This window comes from Malania oleifera, chromosome 12 (genome assembly GCF_029873635.1).
Source record: "Malania oleifera isolate guangnan ecotype guangnan chromosome 12, ASM2987363v1, whole genome shotgun sequence".
Lineage (NCBI taxonomy): Eukaryota > Viridiplantae > Streptophyta > Magnoliopsida > Santalales > Ximeniaceae > Malania > Malania oleifera.
In genome coordinates, this window is record NC_080428.1 from 72,874,624 (window position 1) to 72,900,269 (window position 25,646).

Genomic DNA, 25,646 nt, shown 5'->3' on the forward strand with positions numbered 1-25,646 from the left:
TATTTTTAATTTATTAAATTATTAAATACTTTCTATAATGTATAATCTCTGTGAGTAATTTTAAACAAAGCTTTTTTATTTTTGTAAGAAAAAGTAAATTAAGATTAAATATAATTACCCAAATTTAATATTTGAAATAAATACTCACTCAAATTAAGTTCTTAGATTAGTATAAAAAAGATTTAAATTAAACAAACTGAATTATTATAATTCAAAATTGCTTAAAATTAAGACACTGAAAAATGGACGTCACTCATCAATGCTGGATTTTAAAATGGAAAAATAAAAGGAAAGAAATAAAAATAGCGCGGGGGAAGATTTGACCGGCAAAAGGCGGTAGCTTCCCTCATTTTGATGCCGCCGGCTCGGGAGCCGTGTCGGTCATTTCCAAGTCTACGGATTTGATATGACGGCGCGGTCGCGTTTGACTCTCGGTCAACCCTTCTTCTCTCGTCCCAATTCCCAACTACATCTCGCGATATTTCACAAATTCTTGCGAGAAGCTACGCAATGGCATCGAACGGAGAGAGTTCAGTAAGACGGACAGCTGGGATTGATACGATACGATACGATGCGATGCGATACGATATTATACTGAAATAGCACGCCAGAAGATTTCAGAATCTCACCGCAGAGGATTAAGGATTTCTCAATCGGGCATTTCTTCATGGTTCGAAAATTGTAAAATTAGAATAAAAGAGAAAACTGAGGGCTGATCGGGAACAGGGGCTGAAACGGAGACAGATAGACATTGCGGATTATAAAAGCTCGAGGCCACTCGGAAGCAGGGGAGGTCTATGTTTCTGCCACTTCGAGAAAAATTTAAAATTAGAGGATCTGCCCGGAGACTTTTGTTCCCTTTCTTCTTCTTCTTTTCTTTAATTTTTTTTTTTTGGAGAAGTAAGATTTTGTTTCCTTTATTGAGTTTGATTCAATCTGAGTATGGCAAAGAGCGGCGTGTTTTCGTGGCGGAAGGGGTCGGAGAAGATGGAGGGTTTTGATCTCTCTCCGGCGGATTCTGAAGCTCATGTTCTAGCTGTTGATGACAGCCTCGTCGATCGAAAGGTCATCGAGCGATTGCTCAAAATCTCTGCCTTTAAAGGTTTGTTCGATTGTTTGTTTTTCTGGGTCTGATTTTTCCCATGTGAAGATTGGGTTTGGGTTTTATTTGGAATGTTTGAGTGAGGATTTTGATTGGGACGTTGCAGTGACGGCGGTGGACAGTGGGCGGAGAGCTCTGCAATTCCTTGGGTTGGATGAGGAAGAGAGCTCTGTTGGTTTTGATGTAAGAGTCGAAGAAATGCTTAATTTCCAACTTGCAATCGGAAAGAATTTTCCTTTTTTGTTTCTTTTCCGAAATCATTACTTAATTCTCATAGTGGCGTGTTTGTAGGGCTTGAAGGTTGATCTCATCATCACCGATTACTGTATGCCTGAAATGACAGGATACGATTTGCTCAAGAAGATCAAGGTCTTTTTCCTTTTTCTCATTCAATAATGCTTTTCAACAAATAGAAGAAAAGTACCCAGAATATATACATATATTTATATATATATGTATGTATGTATGTATTTTTAAAAATCTAATTTTTCTTGTACATCTAGCAGGGCTCATCTACCTTCAGGGAGATTCCAGTTGTGATAATGTCATCGGAAAATGTTCTGGCACGGATCGACAGGTACCTCTCTCTGTCTCTGTCTCTGAAAATTTTAAATTGTAGCTCAAATCATTCTCAATGTTCTCTGCTCTGCTAAAATGACCTCATTCGTTCGATTAAAAATAGAACTATTCAGACAGAACCTTCAAATGGATTAATGATTTTAAGGTCGAAGACCAATTGAAACATTGATTTACGTAACCAGGGCTGAGAATTGATGAATTTGAATTGGGAATTTGGAATACCAGGTGTTTGGAGGAAGGTGCAGAGGATTTCATAGTTAAACCAGTGAAGCTGTCGGACGTTGAGCGATTGAAGGATTACATGATGAAAGAAGATAGAGTGGGGACTGAAGATGGAGTCATCAACAAGAGGAAGTCTCGAGAGCCCTCCGATCTCTCATCATCACAGCCGTCCATCTCAATATCCTCATCACCAACACCATCTCCAAGACCATCCCAATCTCTGTCACCATCAGCCCCATCCTCACCCACTTCATCCCTTGATTCTCTTACTAGACGGCCTAAAATGACCCAACAATGATTCACATTGCTCGTCTGTGTCTCTGTTTTTGGATTTAAAGGCATGCAGTCTACGCAATTAACCTGTTGCTCTTGAGACTGTTTTTGTTGCCCATCTCCGTTAGTCTTTTTTATTTATTTCTAATTATAATTCATTAAGAAGATCTATAAATTTTTTTAAAGTACCCATTTGGGTGACCCTTTGATGTGAATTTTAATGGGTTCCTTTTGGTTTCACTTCTAATCTTCGTTGCAATGCCAGAAGAGAAACTGGAACGGGACAGGGGTGGGGATGGGGTGGGACTACTCTGTGGGGAAAGAGATTGAGTTGGGGTTGGGGGGATAGGGGAGGTGGGGTGGTCCATCGTAATCATCTTGCCTGGTAACAGAGGATTTAATATTTGGATACGAATTGGGACATGTTTGATATGCTTCCCCTCAAAAAAGGATCCCTTGAATTGCAGAGTTTGTCTAATTGTCCCTTGCGGGTTTCTCACTCTCACCATATGCTCTGCTGTCTGATGCGCCCATTCACATGCCATTGCTCCACAGAGGAGCAACCTGCCCTGCCCCAGAACACGCGCGCACACAGAGTTTTTAATGTTGAATGCTAGTAGAGGTGAGTTTGTGGATCTTAATGCCCACACGTAGTGAGATCTCTTTATCATGATTTGCGCAAAGCTTCTTTCTATAATTTCTTAACTTGCAACCTACCTTCAGTGAGAGCTCCACTGGCACTGCCAACCGTTCACATTTAATGAAACAAGCCATAGATGAATTCCCATTCCAAAATACTCTGCCTACCATGCATTTTGAGTTTGCAGTTAAATTTGTTTGAATTTGATCAAATGCATTGTATAAAATTTTATCCTGACTTTCACCTAAATTTGTACAAATTTAAAATTAAGGTTCAAAATTTATGTTCTCAAATGCTATTACTAAAGTTTTTGGGTCAATTTCAGCATCTCCTAATGTAATTATTATAAAAATATTATTACATTATCCTCAAGTTACTAAATTGGTAAAGTTTAAAATCCATACAATGTTGATTTAAGATTTAAAATTTTCATACGTGATAGAATATTTCTTTTTTGAAAATTTTCTGAGAAAGTATTTATGGGCCAAAACAAATATATATTATAGTACGTGGTAGAAAATTATTATTTTTTTCTTTCACTCTACTTTTAAGTATAGTCAATTAATTTAAAATCAACGAATCCCTCAGGAACAGGGGACCCAATTGTTGCATTTTTCACAGGAACAGTGCGTAAACTGTTGCCCCCCTTTCAAGGGCTGCAAATGTAGGATTCACCCACAGTGAGAATGTGCATCATTTGAATCCGTCCCCACCAACCCAATGACCCAAAATGAAATATAATTACAAAGAGACCAATTGTCCCTTTAACCTTTATGATCCATCAGTCACGGCCGAGCCGAAAGGAAAATTTTTTTATATAAAAATAAAAATAATTGTCTCTTTATTCTTGTAAAATTAGAATTTTTGCAATTCTGAAATACCCTGAACAAAGTAAAATTATTGCTATGAACTATAACACTACAAACTTTATATAATAACATCACAAAAGATATGTACGGGTCTAGTATTTTTATTTTTTTTTTCATGTGAAGATTATATTTTCGGTACTTTTATTTATAAAATATTATGGACGGGTAGGTTAGACATTTTGTAACGAAGTTGTGGTGGGATGGATGGGCTTTCTTGCGATTGGGTTCGGTTAAGCAGTAAACTTCGACTTTTCACGTCTTTATTTTTTTATTTTTCTAAATAAGATGAGTAAGAAATAATGGTGAAATTTTCATTAGTTTTCTTGAAAGTGTGTTTGCAATTTTATTGAGGTAGTCCCAACCACTGCATTAGGTATTTGATGAAGTTATTGCATTAGGTAAGATACAGATGAGATTAGATGCTGAGCCTCTCCCTCTATTCTCTTTTGTGTACACCATACCATATTGTACCCAACCCTAGCTTTTGCTCCTAGGAATTGCTCTCTGTAGGGCCATCCAAGATTTGGGACCGCCTCGCATGGACAAGGTCTATTACTAGTCTCGAATTAATAAAAAAAAAAATTTATGAAAATAATTATTATGTTGCGAATTTATTGAAAATCATTTTGTTATTTATTTTATTATAATAACATATTATCGTATATAATTAATTTATCATGACTCATGAATTTTTAAGAGTAGACATATTTCATGGATAAGTTTTAGGGGTTCACCATATCGCTTTCCTCTTAATTTTGGGACAATGACACCCTGAGCTACTTCACATTTGATTTCATATTGAAACATTCCATTATGATGAAATTTGATAAGGTCTTCCTTCTGACTTCTGCTTATTATATTTATACATGATTAATGTCATGCAGCAAGGCACTACCTATTCAACACCCCTCAGAAACCATGATCGGAGTATTATATTACGGGGAATCGAATTTTTTTTTAAAAAAAATTGAAGTATCAAATTCGTGTACCAAAATACCCCTGGTGTGACGCAAAGGCCAAGCCCCAGTGCTGGGGTGTATTGGTCATTTCATTTATTAAAAAAAGAAAAAAACAGAAAAGCCCGGGAAGGAAGAATCACCGATTCATCGTACCAGCACCACAGAAGAAAGAACTGCTCTTTGTTTGAAACTGTCAGCAACCAAAATCCCAACACCAAACATTGGCCCTCGCAAATGAAATGCCCAAACTACATTCCGTTTCCAATTTCAATCCTCTCTCTCTCTCTCTCTCTTCAAAGCTCTGCAACGTTTGTGGCTGCCAGCTAATGCTATGATTCGGCCATTGATTCCCGCCTGCGCCCTTCTTGTGTTCTTCGTTTGCTCTGTTCCTCTCTCTTCTACCCAACCGGGTTCGCCTCAAAATATTGAAACTTTCTATCCGTCTCGCCCTCCAGCAGCTCCCCCGATTGCAAATTCGCCTCCTCCGCCCACCCCCTTGGCTCCAATTTCAAAAGGGCCGCCGCCGTCGCCATTGGTGGCCGCAGCACCGCCAAAGGAATCATCCAATGGTGCTGTCGCGAAGGCAGTGGCTGGAGCTGCAGCGAGCTCCTTGGTCATTGCTGGGTTCTTCTTCTTTGTGGTGCGGAGGTACACCGTTGCACGACGCCGGAGCGAGAGAGCCGGCGGTACTGGCCCTGATGGAGGTGAGGATGTTGCGCCTGGCCGACTCAACGGAGATCTCAAGGGGTTGATTGTGGATGAGAACGGGTTGGATGTGATTTACTGGAGAAAGCTTGAAGGGGGAAAACTGAAGAACAGTTTTAGAAGAGAGTTGCAACATCCAAAAGTTGAAAAGGAGGAAGATGAAGAGATGATCCAGAGAAGTGATGGTTGCAGGAAAACCGAGCCAGTTCAAGAGATTCCCCTGCTTTGGGATGAATCTTCAACTTCCAGCAATCAAGTTTGGCCAGGGAGAGCCCATAACCAAGTTATTTCCTCCTCTGGAATTGCTTTGAAAGCTTTGCAAAAAACAGGATCATCAATTCACCCATCAACTCGTGCAGAAAAACCAGAATCATCAGTTAAAACCTTGACACCTCCACCACCACCACTGCCTCCTCCCCAGCCGCCACCTCCCCCACCACCTTTATTGGCAATTCCAAAGAAGCAGGGTCTTGCATCAGTCTCAGCAAAGAAAAATCAGGCACCACCGCCTCCTCCACCGCCTAAGACTGGCAGTTTGGCTCTTCCATCAAAACCACTGCCACCGCCGCCGCCACCACTGCGGCCACCACCAGCAGCAGAACCGAAGGGGATGCCAAGTGATGATAAACCAGGACAGACTACCTCCAGGGAAAGCATGACAGGAAATGCGAATGGCCAGGTGAAACTGAAGCCATTGCACTGGGACAAAGTGCACACAAATACTGATCATTCCATGGTTTGGGACAAAATTGATGGTGGCTCTTTTAGGTAAGAGAAGCTCATAAATTTTGATGTCTGCAGCACTAACTGAAACAATCACTGTTGCTAGGAATTACTGATAACCAAACGTGTTCCTCCATTGACACCACAGGTTTGATGGTGATCTCATGGAAGCCCTCTTTGGATTTGTAGCAACCGACCGGAAACCTCCCCAGAGGAAAAGCGATTCAATCAACACAAATGGTCGCACTTCAGGTCCACCAGCTCAGATTTTCATCCTCGAACCCCGGAGATCTCAAAACACTGCGATAGTGATACGATCAATTGCTGCATCACGCACAGAGATACTTGAATCAGTGACCGATGGTCAAGGCCTAACTGTTGATACTCTGGAGAAGCTCATGAAGATTGCCCCAACTAAAGAAGAAGAATCCCAAATCCTTGCCTTCGAAGGAGACCCTACTAGACTCGCTGATGCTGAATCCTTCCTATTCCACCTCCTGAAAGCCATTCCGTCAGCTTTTACCCGTCTGAATGCTATGCTTTTCAGATTGAATTATGACTCTGAGATCCTCCACCTCAGGGAATCTATGCAAACTCTTGAGCTGGGGTGTAAGGAGCTTCGAACTCGTGGGCTCTTCTTGAAACTCCTGGAAGCCATCCTCAAGGCTGGGAACCGCATGAATGTTGGGACTGCCAGAGGCAATGCCCAAGCCTTCAATCTCAATGCACTTCGGAAGCTCTCGGACGTTAAAAGCACAGATCGAAAGACTACTTTGCTTCACTTTGTTGTGGAAGAGGTAGTCCGGTCCGAGGGGAAACGCTGCATTTTGAATAGGATTTGCAGCTTGAGCCATAGCAGCAGCCAGAGCAGTAGCAACAGCATGTTGTCTTCTGAGAGTACACAATGGAAATCAAAAGAGGAGAGAGAGTACATAATGCTGGGGCTACCAGTGGTGGGCGGTATCAGTGCTGAGTTCTCTAATGTAAAAAGAGCAGCCACAATAGACCATGAAGCCTTCATTAGCACTTGCTCAGCCCTCAATGTCCGAGCTATGGAAATTTGGAAACTCCTGGCACAATGTGGCACTGGTAAAGGAAGAGGATTTATAACACAGATGGAGGGTTTTCTCAAAGCAGCTGTGGAAGAATTGAAGAGTGTGAAGGAAGAGCAAACAAGGGTCATGGATCTTGTGCAGAGAACTACAGAGTATTACCAAGCAGGGGCTTCAAAGGACAAAAGCGCTCACCCACTTCAACTATTTGGCATAGTAAATGATTTTCTAGGTATGGTTGATCAAGTTTGTGTTGATATTGCTAAAAACCTGCAGAAAAGAAAAACAGCAACAGCAACCGGAAGTGCAGGGTTGTCTTCCCCCAAGTCACCAGCATCGAACATTACAGTTAAGTTCCCAAACTTGCCACCGCATTTCATGTCAGACAAGTCTAGGAGTGATTCTAGCGATACAGATGATGATTTCTAAATGGGTATTGCTGTGAAACGATGTACATAGACCACTTCAAACGATGTACTGTTTTTTTTTTTTTATTCAACATTTTAGTGACTTTAGGTAACTAAATCCATCCTTGAGAATATCATGCTCTATTCATTTAGGAAAAACTAAATGGATACAATTCACGCAGTTCCACCTGAATGCTAAGAACCCAGCCACTGTTCCAAAAAACAGACCTGCGAGACTCATTATAGAAATAAAAGAAACATTCAAGCAAAATTATTTTGTAGGAAGGACAAAAAAGTTAGAAAAACAGAAAGCTTTTTATCCAATACCAAAACATCATCCCACCACCTTTCCACCCTCCCTGCCAAAACATATTTTTCCTTGCAATACACACAATCAACAGATAAGCTATCAAATCAAATACCAATTGCCTACCAATCCAGACAACATGGATTGAACCAAGCATAGGAGCCTTTTACATAATCAGACTACAGATTGTGCAACCACTGACAGGGGTCCTTACTCTTCACACAGTTCCCTCAGTTCATTATGCAATGAAAATGCATCTTATACAATAAATTTTCCTTCTGTTCTAAAATAATCTTATGGTAGTCGAGAGGAGAGCTCGGGAATAAACCAACAATTGGTCAACGTAAAGATAGTATGAAGCCCCAACCTCCTTTTTAGCTGCTACCCACTACTAAAAAGGCTCAAGAGGAAAAGATCTGTGATATGAACAACTGCTTTTTGTTGGCTAAGCTATGATAACTTTCCTGGATGGGGTCCTTACTGTAAAGAAACTCCCTTCTTTATGTGCATCTTCACTGTCCAATACATTTTGCTTCCAAAATAGGCATGATTTTTTTTTATTTTTTATGCTACCTCCAATTGCTCGTTATGATGATGGTCCATGACTTTTCAGCCTTCGCAATGACACATGATTCTCTAACCTTTGGCACTTGAGTCGACTACGGATCTCCTTCTCGGAACCCCCTACATAGTTAAACTTGGTGAATACATTTTCTATCAATTAAAATGAGACATCAAAATCAAGGAAAAAATCACAAATTGACCATAACAAGTTTATGGCAATGAAGCTATAAATCATTATCCAGGGAGAACAACTCATGTTTAAGCATACTTTTGTAACTTTAGTTCTCCTCCCCCCTTTTTTATTTTTTTCTTCCCAAGTACTTTTAACAGTTATGTTTCTCAGAATTCCTCAGAAATCAATGCGAACAAATATGACACCATTCATGCTTTTTAAAATTTTCATTCTTGTTCCCAAAAAATTTTAGTTTTAGGGGCCTTTCCCAGGCTTTAAGGTCTTCTGTATAAATGTCAAAAAAAAAAAAGGTGAATTTTGGACTTTAAAATAGTCCAGTTTGAAACGGAACAAATTGGATCTATTGCATTGGGACCCAGGCTTGAATGGTTAAAAAATTGTGATTTGCAATTTATAGGAATGAGACTATCAATTCAAGCTTACTTCTACTCACATACTATATTCAAAATCCGTAGGCTGGTGAATCAAATTGAATGTAAGATTTCAATCAAGAATCATACAATTTTGACAACAATGCCTCAAGGTATTTTAATAAACTTGGAACGGGCCGCTATGTGGATGACTTTCGACTCTTTTCAAAAAAAAAGAAGCCTCAAAGGTATTTCTAATGAGCTGTTGGTGTGGGTAGCTGGCTTCTTTCTTCTTGTTTTCATTGAAGAGTAGGAAAATACAAAGGAAAATGACTCTATTTTCCTTTCCTTTTTCTCAAATAAAATCCTTAATCCAAATGGACCTTAAGCTTTGTTTGGAACTCATAAAATAGTACATAAAGGAATGTAAAATATCAAAGAAGTCCACATTTTCACGTTTGATTATCAAGAAAAGTGAGAAAGAAAATAAAAAATATCACAAATCTATGAACAAAATTTTGATTTTACACATCATTATTTTTAATTTTTTAAAAATATTTAGTCATATTAAAATAAACTTTTATTTTTTATAGTATTTAATAGAAAAGGAAAATATAAAAGAAAATGAATTTCCTCCTTATTTTTCTTTTCCTTTCCTTTCCCCAAACAAAATCCAAATCTAAACGTGCCTTAGACTCGAGGATTATAAACTGCAAGCGTTAAGGTAAAAATAAGAAAAGAATTGGACGAGTATGGTAGAGTCTCTTTCCATCCCATAAAAATGGGATGGAAACCTTCTTCCATGGAAGTGTAGAAAAAGGGGAGAGTAAATCGCGCTGCTTTTTTCTTTTTAAGTGGAAGGGATGGGAAGGGGAGCTATTGGGTACACCATTTAATAAAATTGTTTGCAGTTCAAAAAAGAAAACTATGATGTGAACTAGAACTTCAAATATCCTGGCATCCCTCCAAGGCTATATACCCTACTAGACATTCTAGTATGCAAGATTACAAAATGCATATATGAATCTTACTTTACAAGAACACATGCATTATTAAATATCATAGTGGGGAACAGTTCACCCTGACCCACACAATGTGATGTCTACTCATAAATAATTGACTCAATTTTACCTACAAATCAACTGGTTTTCTCCACAGTAGTTACGAATGTAGGGGTGAGCATAATTTGGTTAGAAACAAATTAATCGAATAAATATGGTCCATTTAGTTAAGTTAAAAATTTATTTGTTTTAGTTAGGTTTTCATTTTCATTGAATTTCAATTTTCGATTTTCAGTTTGATTTTGGAGTTCGGTTAACCGAATAATATAAACTAATAATAAATAATAATATATATTATGTATAAAAATATTTTACATATTATATATACTAAAAATTTATATATTATATATAATATATATATATAAATTTATATTTTATATATATAAAAATATTAAATCGGTTAAAATAAGTTAACCGATTTAACCAAAATTCAGTTTGATCGATTTTGAGTTCGGTAAGTATCGAATTTTGATTTGGTTTGGTTTACGAAATTTTTTAACCAAAATTTTTCCAAATGCTCACCCCTAGACGAATGAAAAACTAGTTGTAGTTGATCCCATTGAAAGTGAAAATTTTGGCCCGAATTATGCCAACCTAAAGGAATTCTAGAAAAAATATTCCCCAAGAAAATATAGGTTTGTTTGGCCAATCACACATGCTACAATCATTGGCAAAAAGATATAGTATCTTTGTGACAATCACTCACTGATAAATCACATCTAAAATGATTTACCATGAACTTTCCTTGTTTTGATGCTTAATCTCTTAGATTATTTTAATTGTAATATAAGATATACCTTATCTAAAGTGCTTTTGGATACTTTTTGTCCCCTGTAAAAATCTGGCATTGGTGTCGCTTTGAAATTTAGGCCCTGTCTTAGCTTTTTGATCTCTGCCTCTTTTTCCTCCTGCACCAAGCATACACAGTTTAGACATGCCACACAGAACAAATAAATGTGATATATTTCTTTAAGATCTAAATATATGCTCTTAGACAAACCAATAGTTTATGGATATCTATGGCAGAAAAACTTGACAATAGCAGGATTTGGAATTTATATTGCTCCATTTATGAATATATGGAGATAGATTTACTTACTAGTTTAAAAATAAATAAATAAATATGTGCAGCCATAAATAACTACTCCCAAGAATGGAGATCATAGGACAGTTTACCCTGACTAATAAAACCACAGGAAACTGCACAAAGAGTACCTTTGATCTTGACTGGAGACGCATTCTCTCTGCCTCTTGAGCATTGGATTTTTCCTCTAACTTTTTGAGAAACTGCAACACAACAAAAAAAAAGAAAAGGTAAGGCTAAATATAGTAAGATACGTGGCTAATGAAAGATAATTCTCACATCTCATAAAACATTTCTGTGCATGTTCCCCGCATCTTTTGGGGACGGGGGGTGTGAAAGAGGGAGAGGTCACTAGATACCACTTTGCGTTTTTCTGCCCTTTCGTCGCTTCTCAAGCTAAAAGAAGATGCAGAACCTTTAGCATGTCTTTGATCCACAGAATCTGCTTTGAGTGACCTGTCCTAAAACAATCAATAAATGATTGAGCTTCTGTTAGAATACTATACAAAAATTTTAAATGAACTCAAATCCACATTTTCATCAATGCAAAATAGAATACAGTACTGCTGTTGACATTCGCACGAACGCCACAGAGATGAATTAAAGAACATTTCTTTAAAAATTTAACCCATTTGATAAAAATGGGGCTGCTAAATTCGAAAAGCATTTTCTATAACTTTAATGCATTAGTGTAAACTTTGCCTAAACTTCTTAGTATGAATTTTCCAGCAGTAGCAACACATAAAAAAAAAAAAAGAGAGGTCCATAACATGACTGCAATTGAAATGAAGTAGCACTAATTCAGAACAAGATGAGAAAAATGGGTTGACATGGCTTTGTTATGCACAATCGATTACCAGTACGAATGGATGTCACCTTCAACTTGAATACACTACAAGGACAAGGGAAATGCTAAAAAGAATGGGTGCTTTAATTATGATAATTGATAAGACATAAGCACCAAAGATATAACAGAAAACATAGCTATAGATTTATCAAAATGGTGAAAAAGGACAACATCTTTTACCACGTTCTCTAAAAAGTATTCTTTGGATGGATAGGTTGGGTCTCACTTCCTTTCGTCATTAGTTCCACCTCTCGATTTTTGTTTGGTAGGTTTTGATTTTTTGATTTTATTTTTTTTATTATTTTTGTTTTTGAAAGCCTTGTTTAGATTTGTTTCTTATTTAATTTTATTTGAATTTGTAGTCCTATTTTGGTTGGTTATTGGTATTGTTTTTGGAAGACCTTTAATTTTTTTATTTGTAATCTCTCAATGCTTGTCTTGTAATCACGGTATTCCTCCGTCAAAAGTAAGGGCATATCAATAAATAAATGGAGGTCCCGCCCTCCTTATTTTTAAAAAAGAAAAATGGTGAAAAAGGAGTGAAATTGACCCCAAAACTCCTGACTTGCTGGGTTTCACACCAACCACAGACCAACCCTCTAAATATTAATTCCTGTCTAAACCAACATTTACATTTTTTCCATCTTAAAAATATGGTGATTCTAATTTAATTGTTAGTGATGCTCAAAGTTACAAACAGTTTAATTCATACAACAGCATGAAGGACTTAAGAGCAACTCTATTTTGAACAGTAAAGAAAAAAGAAGAGGGCTATTCCATTCAAATACTTCAAACTTAAGGCATCCTACTCTGAGGAAACAGGATTCCATCTTGCTCCCTGTTCACCCTTCAAAAGCATTGACATTCCAGTGCTTGCCTCATTCCATAGACAATTCCATATGAAAACCTAAATTTAACTTGATTAAATCAAATTAGCAACAAATAGTTTGACTGCAGCCACAACCATAGACTAGTGTACCATAATAAACAAATAACATGCACACGAAACACACAAGAATTACTTACATGGTAAATATATACAAAAACATAGGCACATATTGTGGAAAACATATATCAAAGTCCAATTGATAAACATATTTCAATTTGAAAACATTACCTGCCATTCTCTTTTCGTGGAGCCATAGAAGTGGAAACCCTTGGCCTTGTTCCTTTTGCTGACACCTGCCAGAAAGAAAACCGAAATCTAAAATCTAAATTCCACAATATGGAAGATCGAAATTCAACAACTAATTCACAACCATTTATTGTTACAGTAGGCATTACGAATTAATTAACCTGCTTTGGGTCTGAAGATCGCTCTTCTCCAGAAGTTTTCAGTTGGTTATAATTACTTTGAAATGTCTTGAATGCTCGTTTAACAATATCCTTATCCCCCATTTTGTCCATAATAAACGATTTTCTGGTTGTTGTATGAAAAGCTGAATCAGTAGCATTTGTAGAACCACCCAAATTAAGGGACATGTGCAGAGATGAAGGACCTGCTTTCTTGCTTTGATGCACAGAAGGATTGTTGCTCCTTGGTAAAGATGAACTATTATCCTTCCTTGTTGATGATCGTGACGCACGCTTCACAATGGAGCTTGATGCAGGCTTTGACACTCTAGGGGTCGTCATTTGAGGTGATTTGGGTACTGGTGATGCAGATTTCTTCTTTGTTTTCACAGCATGTCCCACCTTGTTGATTAGAGTTACCTGAGCATCCAAATTTCAAAAAAAAAAAAAAAAAGTTCACGAAAGGAAAATTATCCCATGATCAACATCTAAAATTAGGAATGAAATCAAAAGTATACCAATGATCATCTGGTCCCCCCTTCCCCCCCCCCCCCCCTCTCCCCAAAAAAATAAAAATAAATAACAAAACATAAACAGAACACTAATAAGTAGAAGATCTTTTCACCTTCTGAGATTCTTTTGGTGGATCCAATCTCACACTTTCTGCTTTAACTTCTGAGGTGTTTCCTATTCCATTGCCCAATTTCCATTGAAGCTCTGTTTCTGCTGGAGGCCCCACAGGATAATTATATTCTTTCAGGGAATCAGCTTCATCTGATTTCTTTACTGTAAGACTATCTGGTCTGCTGTCAAATTCTTCTTTAGTACTCTCAACTGATGGACTTTGAAATTCTTTGGTGACCGCAGCATCCTCACTTGGCTCGTCATACTCATCTTCGATATGGCAACTACTCACAGCACAGATCCCATTAGTGTCTTGCTCAACCACCTCAGGTGACTTCTGATTTTCAGCCATATCACACTCTGCATCAGTCCCACCAGTGCTTATACTTAGATCTCCAGAATTCGACTCCTCTGGCCTTGAGCTTCCGGCTTTCATTTGCTTTTCCTGATTCAGTAGCTCAGCCTTTCGAGCAGCAATTTTCTTGTAGTGAGCTTCAAAATAGGCCTTCTTCTGAGCCACTGATCCAGGGGTTGAGCACTTCTCCACTTCTTCCAGATACTTGTTTGGCGAGAAAGACGACCATCTCTCCCAAGACAATGAATCATTCACGAATCTACCGAAGGAAACCGATGCTTCGAGAGCACCAACAGGGGCAGCCGACACACCCATCTGTTCATACACCACAACAGAATCCAAAATCCAAGCAAAATTTCCAGCAAGAAACAGAAAAGCACAAAAAACATGGGAATCCCGCAATCATGAATTGGGGATCAATCATCGATCTAAAACAAACAAAACAAATTTGGAAAACAGTAATTTGAAGCAAATTAAACACATGGGTCACTTTTTACCGATTAGAGGACAGCTGGGTGTACCTTATTTCCGATTTCCGGAGGGTCTACTATTGATTCACCCATAGATTTCCGATTTCAGGAATGAAATTACCGCCCAGCTACCGCACCAGGACATAAGTTGCGGAGACCATGACCTGCAACTAACATGGGCGATGATTCATGGCTCCCAGCACTGGATCAATCTCCCAGAGACAAAGAATAAGCAGATCACAATGGAGACAAAAAGAAAACTAAAAAATGGAACCAAGGAAGAAAAACAAAGGGCATATGCATGTGTTGTGTTCTACAATCTTCAACATATCCATTATCTCTACACTTTTTTTACAGTGACGAGATCCTTGTCCGTTTCTGGTACTTGTGGAACACCCAAATAATAACCCCAATCATCGATGCAAAGCAATTATGCGAAGTAGAAAGAGAAACACCGAAGAAACATATAGTTCAAAATGACGGTTTATCTTTTTCACTACGATTACTGCTTTTTTAGTGAGAGAGAGTTTTCTATAAAAGAGAAAAGTTGAACAGTCGGTGTATTTGAGAGTGAAAAAGTGAACAGATCCACACATCATGGCATTAGCAGTCAGCAACAGATTACTTAAATGGGAAATTAGATATTAATTGCAGAGATTCAACAGAGCTTAGTAAGCAGATAGATTTGAAAAAACAAGCACATCCCCACCCAATAGTACTAAACAAGTTTCTATTGTTCATACCAAAAGAATTCAGCACAGAGAGAGAGAGAGGCCTCAAGAACATAAAAAATGGACAGTCATCAGTGGTTAGCAGATTGTGGGTGAAGTGGAGGGGAAGAATCCGTGGGGGTGGGGAGAGAGAGAGAGAAGGCGGCACAGCGGGTGACACGTGATGGGTCCGGTGAAGCAATGCTCCGCTCTACTGTGGACGCGTGTAAGCTTACCTATCGAATTCGCCGTACTGAAATGCTTAGGAGGCAATAACGGCGTCGTTCGATGAGTTTGATGACACGACTTCGTTTCGTTTTGCCCACGACTGAGATTAAAACCACTCCTGTAAAAACACTTTCTAATAAAAATCATAAATATAATATATGTTGATAATAAGTGATGACTAAAAAAGTGCTGAATCTTGGTGTTTGATTGTATTTAAAATAAGTAAGTTTTGAACTATTCTTTTTATTATTGGGTATTATAAGATAATTTTAAAATATATTTTTAATTATAAATAGTAATTTTTTAATTAATAATTTCATTAATAATTATTTTAATTATTTATAATTAAAATTTAAATATTTAATGTTAAAAAAATAATAATCTTGTATTAATTTAAATTTAACATATTGTTATCATATTAAATTAGGATAAAAATAATATTATTCATTAAATTTTAAATTTTAAATAATTTAATGTTAATTTAAATAAATAAATTAAATTTTCTTATACTTACAAAATTAGTCCCATCTATGAACAATATCACTTATAAATGATCAAAAACTATCCTTGATCATTTTCCAAAATTCACTTAAATAAATATTAAAAAAGTGATTCTGAAAAATCACTTATTGTAATAAATATTTATTATAGTGACTTATTTTAAGTGATAAGTGTTGTAAGCACTTTTTCGTGCTCGCAAACAAGAGTTACGAGTGTTGAAAAACAATATTTTGTACAGTAATAAAGAATTAAAAAAACTAATATAAAATATTTTTAAAAATTCATTGACCAAATTATGCTTTTAAATCTTAAAAAGTTACAAGAGAAAGTAAGGTAAAATAAAAAAATGATAAAAAAAAAGCAAGAAAATTTTTCTTTCTGCTAGAATTACGTAAGAAAGAAATGATAACGAAAAATTAAAAATGAGAGAAGAAAAACTGGTATGGTATGATTTTACAAGTATATCCTTTTGTCATATTTTAAAATATTTTCTATTATAAATAAAATAATTAAGTAATATTATAGTGCTTAACAAATTTAAAGATGTAGTACATATTAGAAATCTCATATTTTCTCTCCTTTCAAATTTTTTATTTAATGGATTATATTGTCGGATGATCTTACTGTCCGTTCCATCATTTCATTGTTTGTCTCTAAAGGGGAGCAATAGCTCTCTAATTCCCGCTTTTAAGTTCCAAAATGTTTCATCGTATTATATTTAAATTTTAAATTCTTTTCACATGTATTATGGAGCATAACATACTATATTAAAGCTTGATATACATTATTGACCCACAACCTAAAAACTTAAACTTTTAAACAAAGTGATAACTAACATAGTATCAAAACTGGTTATCAGGAGATCCTTGGTTCTTATTGCTCGCAATTTTAGAAAAAATATTGCATTCCTTATTATGGGTGTTATTATCATGTGTTTGTCTCTCCATGCATTGTCGGACTGCATATGCGAGAGAGTGTTAAAACTTAATATACATTATTGGCCCAAAACTTAAAAGTTTAAACTTTTAGGTAAAATGGTAATCTAACATACCCCTATTTGATTTTAGTGAATTTTTCATTTTTAAAAAACTTAATGTAATTAAAAGTGAGGCCACTGCATTCTGAGTTCTCATGGTTTGTCATGCATGTCATTTTCTCTTTTAATAATTTTTTTTTATTTTCCCCTTTTTTACAAAAAGAAAACACAATGCATTCCAGCTTGTCACATGTCCCTTCTTTTAAAAAATAGTTTATTTCCTTTTTAAAAAATAAAAAATAAAGTATGATGTAGATATCATTTTAAGGTTTTCGATCTTAATGGTATCATTTTAAGGTTATATGCCCTTTCATTCATTGGTTTTCTTTAAATTTTTTTTTTAAAAAAAATTTGTGTAAAAAGTTGTACTCATATGTAAAGTATTTGACATTTCATTCAAGTGGAGAAGAGTAGAGGGATCGGATCATGATTTCGATGGATTAGTCAAATGCTCAATAAACTTCAGATACCATCCTATATTAAAAAAAATAAAACAACTTACTCATATGTGAACTAATACTAATTTTGTATTATGAGCTAAGTTACAAATCGAACTCATTAATTTGAATAAATTCCTCTTTCATTTTATAGGTTTCCATTTCTGCCATATGGCTTGACAGATAACTAGTATTAAGTGTAAAAACTAAGCTCTTAATTATCGAACTTTTAAAAATAATATTTGCTTTAATTAATTCTAAACCTCAATCTTAACACTTCAATAAACTCCTTACCCGATATAACGAAATTTTAATGAACAATAAGGAAAGAAAAGATATTATAATTTATCAATGATTAAATAATAATAATAATAATAATAATAATAATGAAAATTTAAAAATTTTAAAGATATATAATATTTTAGTAAAATGTTTATATAGACAAATATTGAATATTTTTCTTTTGTCTTTGTGACCATAACTTTATGTTATAATTGTTTTATTAATTATTTGTATTTCAAATTCTCTAAGATAGTATTTAAGAAGGTGAATTATAGGTTTTAAATTTAAATTGGTGTGAAATTGAAAAAAGTTCAATCCAATTTTGTATTTCACTTTCTCCAAATTCGTATAAATTCCAATCTGAACTCCACACCTAAATGCAAGGTAAATCTAGATAGGTCATTTACTCTCCTTTTAATTATAAAATATAATATATATATATATATATATATATTCTATTTATTTTGTTTTCACTTGTATTTGAATTTCAAAAATACTATTCATTTAATATTTTGCTTGTGTTTAGATTATAGAAATTACTCAAAGGGTTGAAAAAATTCTTGGCCCATTCAGTTGAAAACAACTTTTACTTTACATTTCTAATTTCCCAAATTTTACAAAAAAAAAAGTCACTTTTTTTTAGTTTTGCAACATTTATATCAAAAGTTAGAAAATAACAAGACAATTTTTTTTTAACATTATTCACCTATGAAAAATATTTATTTTTTAAAATTTCAAACAATTACAAAAACGTCAATTTTTAAATTTTCTAATTTGCATGAGAAAATTTTTAAAAAATATGTTTTATGGTTTTATAAATTTTTTTTTCTTATATAATTTTGAAGAATTTAAAAACAATATGTATATATATATATATATATATTGTAATTATTTAAACATTTAAAATAAAAAATTAAAATTATTTTCAACAATTGAACAAATCTTTATTTTTTACCTTTTGAATAATATCCTTTAAAAATTAAAAAATAAATCAATGTTTTTACATAGAAAAAGTTAAAATAAAAAATAAAACCTGATTTTTACAAAAAATAGCCGCCTCATACTTGGAAACAAAAAAAAAAATTAGCATTATAAATATATATTTATCTAATGTTCACAATTAAGTAAATTAAAAATAAAATTAAGTTACACTTATAAAGTAGAAAGTAGAAGGAATTAAATTATGGACATGATAAATCCTTTTTTTGAATTTGGTTTTGCCTCATCCTAGCGTAGCCAATAATTTCTCTTATCTTTTTTTTTTCTTCTTTTACAAGCTATTGTTTTTTTTTTTTTTTTTTACCTTTTCACCAACCCATTTTCATATTCTGATTTTCCATTTTTATAAAAATAGCATAATATTAAATATTTGTAGAGATGACAAGTTCTTCTACTAATTTGTAAAATAAATAAAAAAATCAAATTAGTATAAAACTTTAGATCACTGACTTTTTTGTCATCATGCTTAGGGGCCTTACAATAATTTTGGTTGTTGCAAAGTATTTTTTACAGGATATCTATTTTTGCCATCCCAAATAATTTTGTCTCCCAATTAATTTATCATCAGTTCAAAAACTAAGGTTCCCTTCTTTTTTTTTGACTTTCTTTGAAACTATTGGGTGTCTATGATATTTGCAATGGTAATATTATAGGGGTAAACATAATTCGGTTAAAACCAAATTCATCGAAATTCAGTTCGATTGGTTTTGAATTCGGTTAAATTTGAAATTTTGATCAATTCAGTTAATGAGATTTTTTAATTGAACCGATTGAATGCTCACTCCTAAATGATATTACAAATAATATATTTGATAGAACGAAGGCCAAGTCGTTAAACAATAGGATGAGAGAGAAACATTTAGGTGATGGAGAGGAAACTTGGACTCTTTGTTGTTTTTAAAAATGAATATAAGTAAATCATGAAAACTAAGATATAAGTTAAATCAAAGAACAAAACATTTTTATTGATTATTTCTTAAACATTACTTTTTTTTTCGACAAGGTCAATCCTAGCATGCAATAGTGCTATTATTACCTTTTGATAAATGAACAAAATTTTTAATTAAAATATTTATTGACTACAAAAGGTTGAAATTTTGAAATGTGGTTTAAAACATAAAATCAGGAGTTTCAAGGATTAAGTGACAGCCCAAAAAAATATATACAAGACATTAAGTGCAAATGTCAAATGAATGTAGATGAAGATGAAGATGTGTAAGTTTTCAAATATAAAATTTGTGGTTATTGTATAAAAGCAACTAAAACGCTAGAATAAGAAGTCACATTGTTGCCCCCACGGGCATGACGCGGTGGAAATGTATCAGCACGTAAGAAGGAGTATCGAAAATTCAATTTTAGGTAGATACACTCATGGACCTAGTGGTACCTGTGGATGGTGAGAATTTACTCTGTGAGCTAGCGGGGATCGTGGATGATAATGGAGATGTGTCCTGGGGGTCGGATTGACCGAACGTCCAACTGATGCATGCAAGTCGTGTTCGCATTTTGGACTTTACTTGATCAGCAAAACTTAAGGAGAGGACGCTGATCCATAGGTTTGGTGCCGCACTAGAAGGTCCGAAGGGCTTGTTGGTGGTTGGAGTTCCTATGTAATAAAAAAAAAAATCATATTGTAAACCTAAATGTGAATAAAAGAAATTTTAGTCAGCAAAGGTTAAAAATTATGCACATGCCTTACAACTACTTGAGTGAGTGTCAGCGCCCAATTCTATATGGCATTAAGTTTGGACCCTCAAGATTTGAAATTAAAATTTAAAAAGTATTTTTCAAATGTTAAATTTACTTATGAATGTTTTTGAAAATTGTAAATTATAATAGATCGACCCTCTCACTCTCTCAAATCCTTTTGTTCTACTTTTTTTAATTAAATCCCAATTTTTGGTGATGTAAGTTTTTCCTTTTATTTGGGAGTTTTAGCCCTAATTTATTTATAAAAAAAAATTAATTCAATTCTCTACCATTTTTTACCCATAATTCTAAATTTTTTGTATTCTATTTTGATGTTAATTTCAAGGTTATTGCGGCTTTGCATTATTAAAAGAAGATGAAAAGGGAAAAAGTCGTCTTACTTTAGAAAAGTACAATTCCATTTAAATATTCTTTGTAATGTTTGGAAGTATGGATTTCATAGTTTAGATTTGTACTCGAATGAATTTGGAAGAAATTTAATACAATTTTATATTGAGTCTTGTCAAAATTTATACAAATTCAAATATCAAAATATATGCTTGCAAACGAAAGGTTAACATGGTCATGTTCAATATACTTGTTTCCTAGTGGACACACCTATCTTTGCTTTTATATCTCTACACAAATGATTTGACACTCGCCATCTCCATAAGGCTCGAGTTATGTAAGTTAGTCTTTCCTAGTTGTAAATCATAGTTTACAATCATATAACTTGGAGCATTTAAGAAATGTTACATAAGCATAAAATGGAGTCAAACATAATGAAATTGAATTTATCACTCTTTCTTGTTTTTCATGTTCTTCATTCAAAATCAATTTCATTCTTACAAATTACAATCTGCAAACGAAACACGATGTAATAACTTGTTTGATATGCTGAAAACAAGTGAAATAAAAATCAATTTCATTGTATTTTTTTCTAATCTTACATATCAAACATTAAGTATATAAATTATGTTAAACATTGAGTAAATATTAAGTATAAGTCTCATGTTTTTAACAATTTTAAGAACTCATCTTCTTAATTTTAGTCATATGCCTCCTCATAGTGACTGATTTAGTAGTCTATAGGTTAAGAATTTCTCCTACAAGCATAGCTCACTGACAAAGGTACAAGCATTACTAGACTTTCTGTTAGCGAAGTGACTCCTCTTTTTCTTTATGATTGTGTATGTGAAAACAATTACAACATGGAGGTGCTATAAGAAATTGTTAAGCAATTGATTATAAACACGGAAATTATGCTCTTTGAGTTTTATTTTTGTACATTGAAGATGATACTTAAGTTGTTTTGGTTGTGTTGAAAATTCATTGGTCTTAAACTAAATAATTGTAGTCAGCCACCTTTCATTTGTATAACTTTTACACTTTTTTTTTTTATGGCCCAAGCCTAAGTGTTCAATACAAATCTCAAATTCTAAAGATGTCTTCTCCAAAACAACTCAATTGACTTCATGTTTAAATTAAATGAATCAATACTATATACTAATCCAGAAACATAAGACAAATCTGACATGTGACGCTAATTTTATATATTTGTTTTTTTTGCATCTAAGTTTTGGAAAAACTTACTACACTCATGTCTCGTTTATTATAATACATTTTTCCATTTATTTATTTTTTTGATAATTCGAGGACGCCAACTACAATCGCGTTACATTAGACACTATGATATGACACCAAACCCGAGAGGTGAAAGTTATTCTCTCATTGATGCACTTTTGGTAATTTACCAGCGTAATACTTAAGGGAGAACTAAAATTTATTATAATTTTTATTAAAATGAAGCAAAAACTTCATAAACCTAGCCATCAAAAACGCATTCGTGGTAGAAAGAACATACCTAGCAATGTGCGTATGAAAGAGATTTGACGACTACAATTTACTCTTGGGAATGCTTAAAGATTAGTGAAGCCCAATCATTGGCAGTGTGCAAAAAATCCCTTTTGCGGCCAATCAAAATACGACATGTAATCAAGGATCACATTTCTTAGCTTGCCTTGTTTCTTCCTCCACTTTTGCTCTAAAGCTACTCCATCTCCAGCCCCATATGTATATACGCAGCGCAGGAACTCCTCTTTCCTTTAACCCCCAAAAGGCCCTAGCCCAAGTCTCCTCCTCTGGTCCAAAACTAGGCCCGAGATGAAAACCCGGCCCACTGCCTCCTCCTTCTTCCTCCTCACCCTGCTCCTTCTATTGGGCCCCGGAAGACCCGACCCGGACCCGCTTCAAGACTACTGCGTCGCGGATCTAAAAACCCCGCCACCTTTCTTCATCAACGGTGCTCCCTGCATCGACCCGGAGCGGGTAGCCGCTTCCCATTTCGCCACGTCGGTCCTGTCCAAACCCGGCAACACAAGTGGCAACCCATTCGGGCTGAATATCACGGTCGTCAACATCCGACACATGCCGGGGCTGAACACCATGGGCCTGACCATGGCCCGGTTAGATATCGCGCCTGGCGGGTCGGTACCGCTCCACTGGCACCCGCGGGCCTCCGAGGTGGTGATCCTCCTCAGCGGGTATCTTCTGGTCGGGTTCGTGGACACCTCCAACGTGATGTTCTCGCAGAGGCTCCGACCCGGGGACGCGTTTGTGTTTCCAAAAGGGTTGGTCCATTTTATGTTCAACGTTGGGGAGAAGAACTCGCCGGTGGTGGCGCTTGCGGGGCTGAACAGCCAGAATCCGGGGAGGGAAGGGGTGTCGACTTCGTCGTTCGTGACGAGGCCAGAGATCCCCGATGAGGTGCTGAAGGCGACGTTTCAAATCGGCGGCCAAGATGTGAGCAGGATCCGCAGGAACCTTGGAGGGTAATTGTGGTAATTTGAATATTTTGAGGTGAAAAAATTGTGTATATAATTATGTGCCTTAATATATAAATACAAAATTAATTGTTAATACCAAATTTCAAAGCAAATAGGAGCAAACAAATAATAATAAAATTTATATATATATATATATATATATATATGTATGTATATATAGACACACACACTTTATGTGTGCAGGAGGGGAGAATAAGTGCAAGTTTGTTTTGATATCCAATTTCAAAATTTTCCTTTATCATATAATTGAGATGTGTCTCGGGGATCGGGTAAGTCGAACGTTCAACTGATGCACAAAAACCATATTCGCATTCGGACTTTACCCTGATCAGCAAGACCTGTGGGCGAAGGACGCTGATCCGTAGGTTTGCTACCTCACTAGGGGTTTGAAGGGCTCATTGGTGGTTGAAGTTCTTATGTAATTAAAAAAAAAAAACAAGAATAAAAAATTTATTTGCCAATGATTACATTGATATTTATTAAAAAATCTTTCTCACCTATAAAACGACTTGTTTTTTTTTTTTTTTTTCGCAACTAGAAAATATATTTGGCGCCTTTGTAGCATTACTTTGTTTAGCAAGAGAGCCAATATATCATTATGATCCCATTTAAGTCCTATAGATTTTAACCTTTTTTTCGCGTCAACCATACATTTTAATCTACAATTTTAACTTTCAATTCACATATAATTATAATTTGATTCATCATTTTAGTTAGACTTATTTTCACATTTTCTAGTTAAATCAAAATATTTTATCGACATCTTTACCTTTTATAACACTCTAAAAAACTTGACTATTAGTTATCCAAAAAAATTGTTACAAATAAAAATTGTCTTTTTTTTTTTTGAGCTTGGAATTCAGCTTGATATCATAGGTTGTGATATTATAATCAATTGTAGACGTAAATGGCCAAGAAGACCTTCAAACAAGGTTGAAAGTTTCAAGAAAATATGATTTCCTACACCCCAAACCTTGATAAAGAAGTTGCTATTTTTTGGCATAATTTTTTCAAAGAAAAATTTACTTTTAATTTAACTTGGAATTACACTAAAATAAAAAATCCAAAGATGAGCTAGTACAAAATGGTCTGGTTTAGATTCGAGATTGAACATCAATTGCAACAATTCGATAGACAACTCATTGGGATAGATGAGCAATACTCCCCTAGAAACGTATAGGGAAGTTTTATCCTCATATGACTTAAAAAAAAAATGATTCCAATTTAAGTCTATGTATAGAATTATAATGTCAAATAAGGGCATAAATAAATAAAATAAATACTAAATAATTAAATTAATTAAACTGCTTGGTGCTTGCAGCTCGCAATAGATTGAATACTTTGGAAAAGCTAAAATCATGGGTTTAGGTATAATATTTCAATAATTTCTGGTAGGATTGAAGTCACTCTTCTTTAGTTGTGAATTCTCAAACAAAGTTAATTTAAAAATTTTCTCTTCCATAAATCTGGCAAGGAGCTGCTCAAGTTGAGATAAGAAATGATCTTCATTATCCTCGCTATGCTCTACAAGATTAAAAATTTAACTTCTTTAAAACTCTGCAATGTATCCTATTAATGCTTGAAATGATCTTTTATATGGTAAAGAGGATATAAATATACAAATGGTAATAAAAAAAAATTCTTTTGAAAGTTAATTGTGAACTCCATGGAAGCTCTCCATAGAGATAAAGACTTTGCAAATGAGTAATTAGTTAATAAAATTAGTATGTTATATTAATCTAACAAATAATGCTTTAATAAGTTCAAAACAGTATAAGGAAAAATTATTCAAAAGAAACTACCAATATAACTCAATTTATTTATGATAGTGGTTTCTAGTTGCCCTACAAAATTTGAAAAAAAAAAAAAAAAAAGGATACAAGCTGAAAAGGCACATTGCAAATAAATAAACATGATAGTACTATGAACCTCATTATCTAGTGATATAATTAACTTAGCAAGATAACTAGTGGCAAACGGACGTTTTTAAGTAGAATAGTTTCAAGTTTATTTTTGGAAAATTTGATCTTCAAAAAACATAACCCATAATAAGAAGATAGAAAAATCACATGGTAACAAATTATTTTTAGGATGAGAGAATAAACTTAAAAAAAAGTCAATTTTTTTTGCTAGAAGAGAGTAGTAATGTGGGTCAACTTTAATATCACCATTTGAAGTTAAGGAAATGAAAAGGTAATAAATAAATAAAGACAATTTTATATAAATTGGGAAAGTATTA

General features: G+C 34.6%; 4 protein-coding genes across 9 annotated transcripts; 3 read left to right on the forward strand and 1 right to left on the reverse strand.

The window, feature by feature from the left end:
* Positions 1-497: 497 nt before the first annotated feature.
* LOC131144132 (two-component response regulator ARR5-like) lies at positions 498-2,368 on the forward strand. Its single transcript, XM_058092544.1, has 5 exons — positions 498-1,102; positions 1,209-1,285; positions 1,394-1,471; positions 1,609-1,679; positions 1,907-2,368. Exons 1-5 carry the CDS (start codon positions 943-945, stop codon positions 2,199-2,201), a joined length of 681 nt encoding a protein of 226 aa, XP_057948527.1. The 5' UTR covers positions 498-942; the 3' UTR covers positions 2,202-2,368.
* Positions 2,369-3,783: 1,415 nt separating this feature from the next.
* Positions 3,784-7,669, forward strand: LOC131144129 (formin-like protein 8). Its single transcript, XM_058092538.1, has 2 exons — positions 3,784-6,117; positions 6,221-7,669. Exons 1-2 carry the CDS (start codon positions 4,976-4,978, stop codon positions 7,551-7,553), a joined length of 2,475 nt encoding a protein of 824 aa, XP_057948521.1. The 5' UTR covers positions 3,784-4,975; the 3' UTR covers positions 7,554-7,669.
* Positions 7,670-7,927: 258 nt separating this feature from the next.
* On the reverse strand, positions 7,928-15,611 carry LOC131144130 (protein WVD2-like 7). Of its 6 annotated transcripts, none has more exons than XM_058092541.1 (9): positions 15,455-15,611; positions 14,731-14,881; positions 13,856-14,524; positions 13,234-13,650; positions 13,055-13,119; positions 11,450-11,546; positions 11,222-11,293; positions 10,804-10,914; positions 7,928-8,522 (listed from the first exon to the last, which is right to left on the reverse strand). In XM_058092541.1, the coding sequence occupies exons 2-9, from the start codon at positions 14,770-14,772 to the stop codon at positions 8,475-8,477; spliced, it is 1,521 nt and encodes a 506-aa protein (XP_057948524.1). In that variant the 5' UTR covers positions 14,773-14,881; positions 15,455-15,611; the 3' UTR covers positions 7,928-8,474. The 6 variants fall into 6 exon arrangements, 5 of the variants coding, with proteins under 5 accessions (XP_057948524.1, XP_057948523.1, XP_057948522.1 ...); XM_058092540.1 differs by having other exon boundaries at positions 15,423-15,597; XM_058092539.1 differs by having other exon boundaries at positions 14,731-14,891; positions 15,423-15,512.
* Positions 15,612-22,685: 7,074 nt separating this feature from the next.
* On the forward strand, positions 22,686-23,894 carry LOC131144133 (germin-like protein subfamily 1 member 1). Its single transcript, XM_058092546.1, has one exon. It carries the CDS (start codon positions 22,725-22,727, stop codon positions 23,394-23,396), a length of 672 nt encoding a protein of 223 aa, XP_057948529.1. The 5' UTR covers positions 22,686-22,724; the 3' UTR covers positions 23,397-23,894.
* Positions 23,895-25,646: the final 1,752 nt, after the last annotated feature.

Excerpts from the sequence above, each read along its gene's own strand:
- LOC131144132 (XM_058092544.1), top strand. The coding sequence starts at position 943 with ATGGCAAAGAGCGGCGTGTTTTCGTGGCGGAAGGGGTCGGAGAAGATG. Across the intron at positions 1,472-1,608 it reads ATTTGCTCAAGAAGATCAAG|GGCTCATCTACCTTCAGGGA; the intron begins GTCTTTTTCCTT and ends TACATCTAGCAG. Across the intron at positions 1,680-1,906 it reads GTTCTGGCACGGATCGACAG|GTGTTTGGAGGAAGGTGCAG; the intron begins GTACCTCTCTCT and ends TTGGAATACCAG.
- LOC131144133 (XM_058092546.1), top strand. The coding sequence starts at position 22,725 with ATGAAAACCCGGCCCACTGCCTCCTCCTTCTTCCTCCTCACCCTGCTC.
- LOC131144130 (XM_058092541.1), bottom strand. The coding sequence starts at position 14,772 with ATGGGTGAATCAATAGTAGACCCTCCGGAAATCGGAAATAAG. Across the intron at positions 11,547-13,054 it reads CCACGAAAAGAGAATGGCAG|GTCACTCAAAGCAGATTCTG; the intron begins GTAATGTTTTCA and ends GTTTTAGGACAG. Across the intron at positions 10,915-11,221 it reads GTCTCCAGTCAAGATCAAAG|GAGGAAAAAGAGGCAGAGAT; the intron begins GTACTCTTTGTG and ends TGCTTGGTGCAG.
- LOC131144129 (XM_058092538.1), top strand. The coding sequence starts at position 4,976 with ATGATTCGGCCATTGATTCCCGCCTGCGCCCTTCTTGTGTTCTTCGTT. Across the intron at positions 6,118-6,220 it reads ATTGATGGTGGCTCTTTTAG|GTTTGATGGTGATCTCATGG; the intron begins GTAAGAGAAGCT and ends TTGACACCACAG.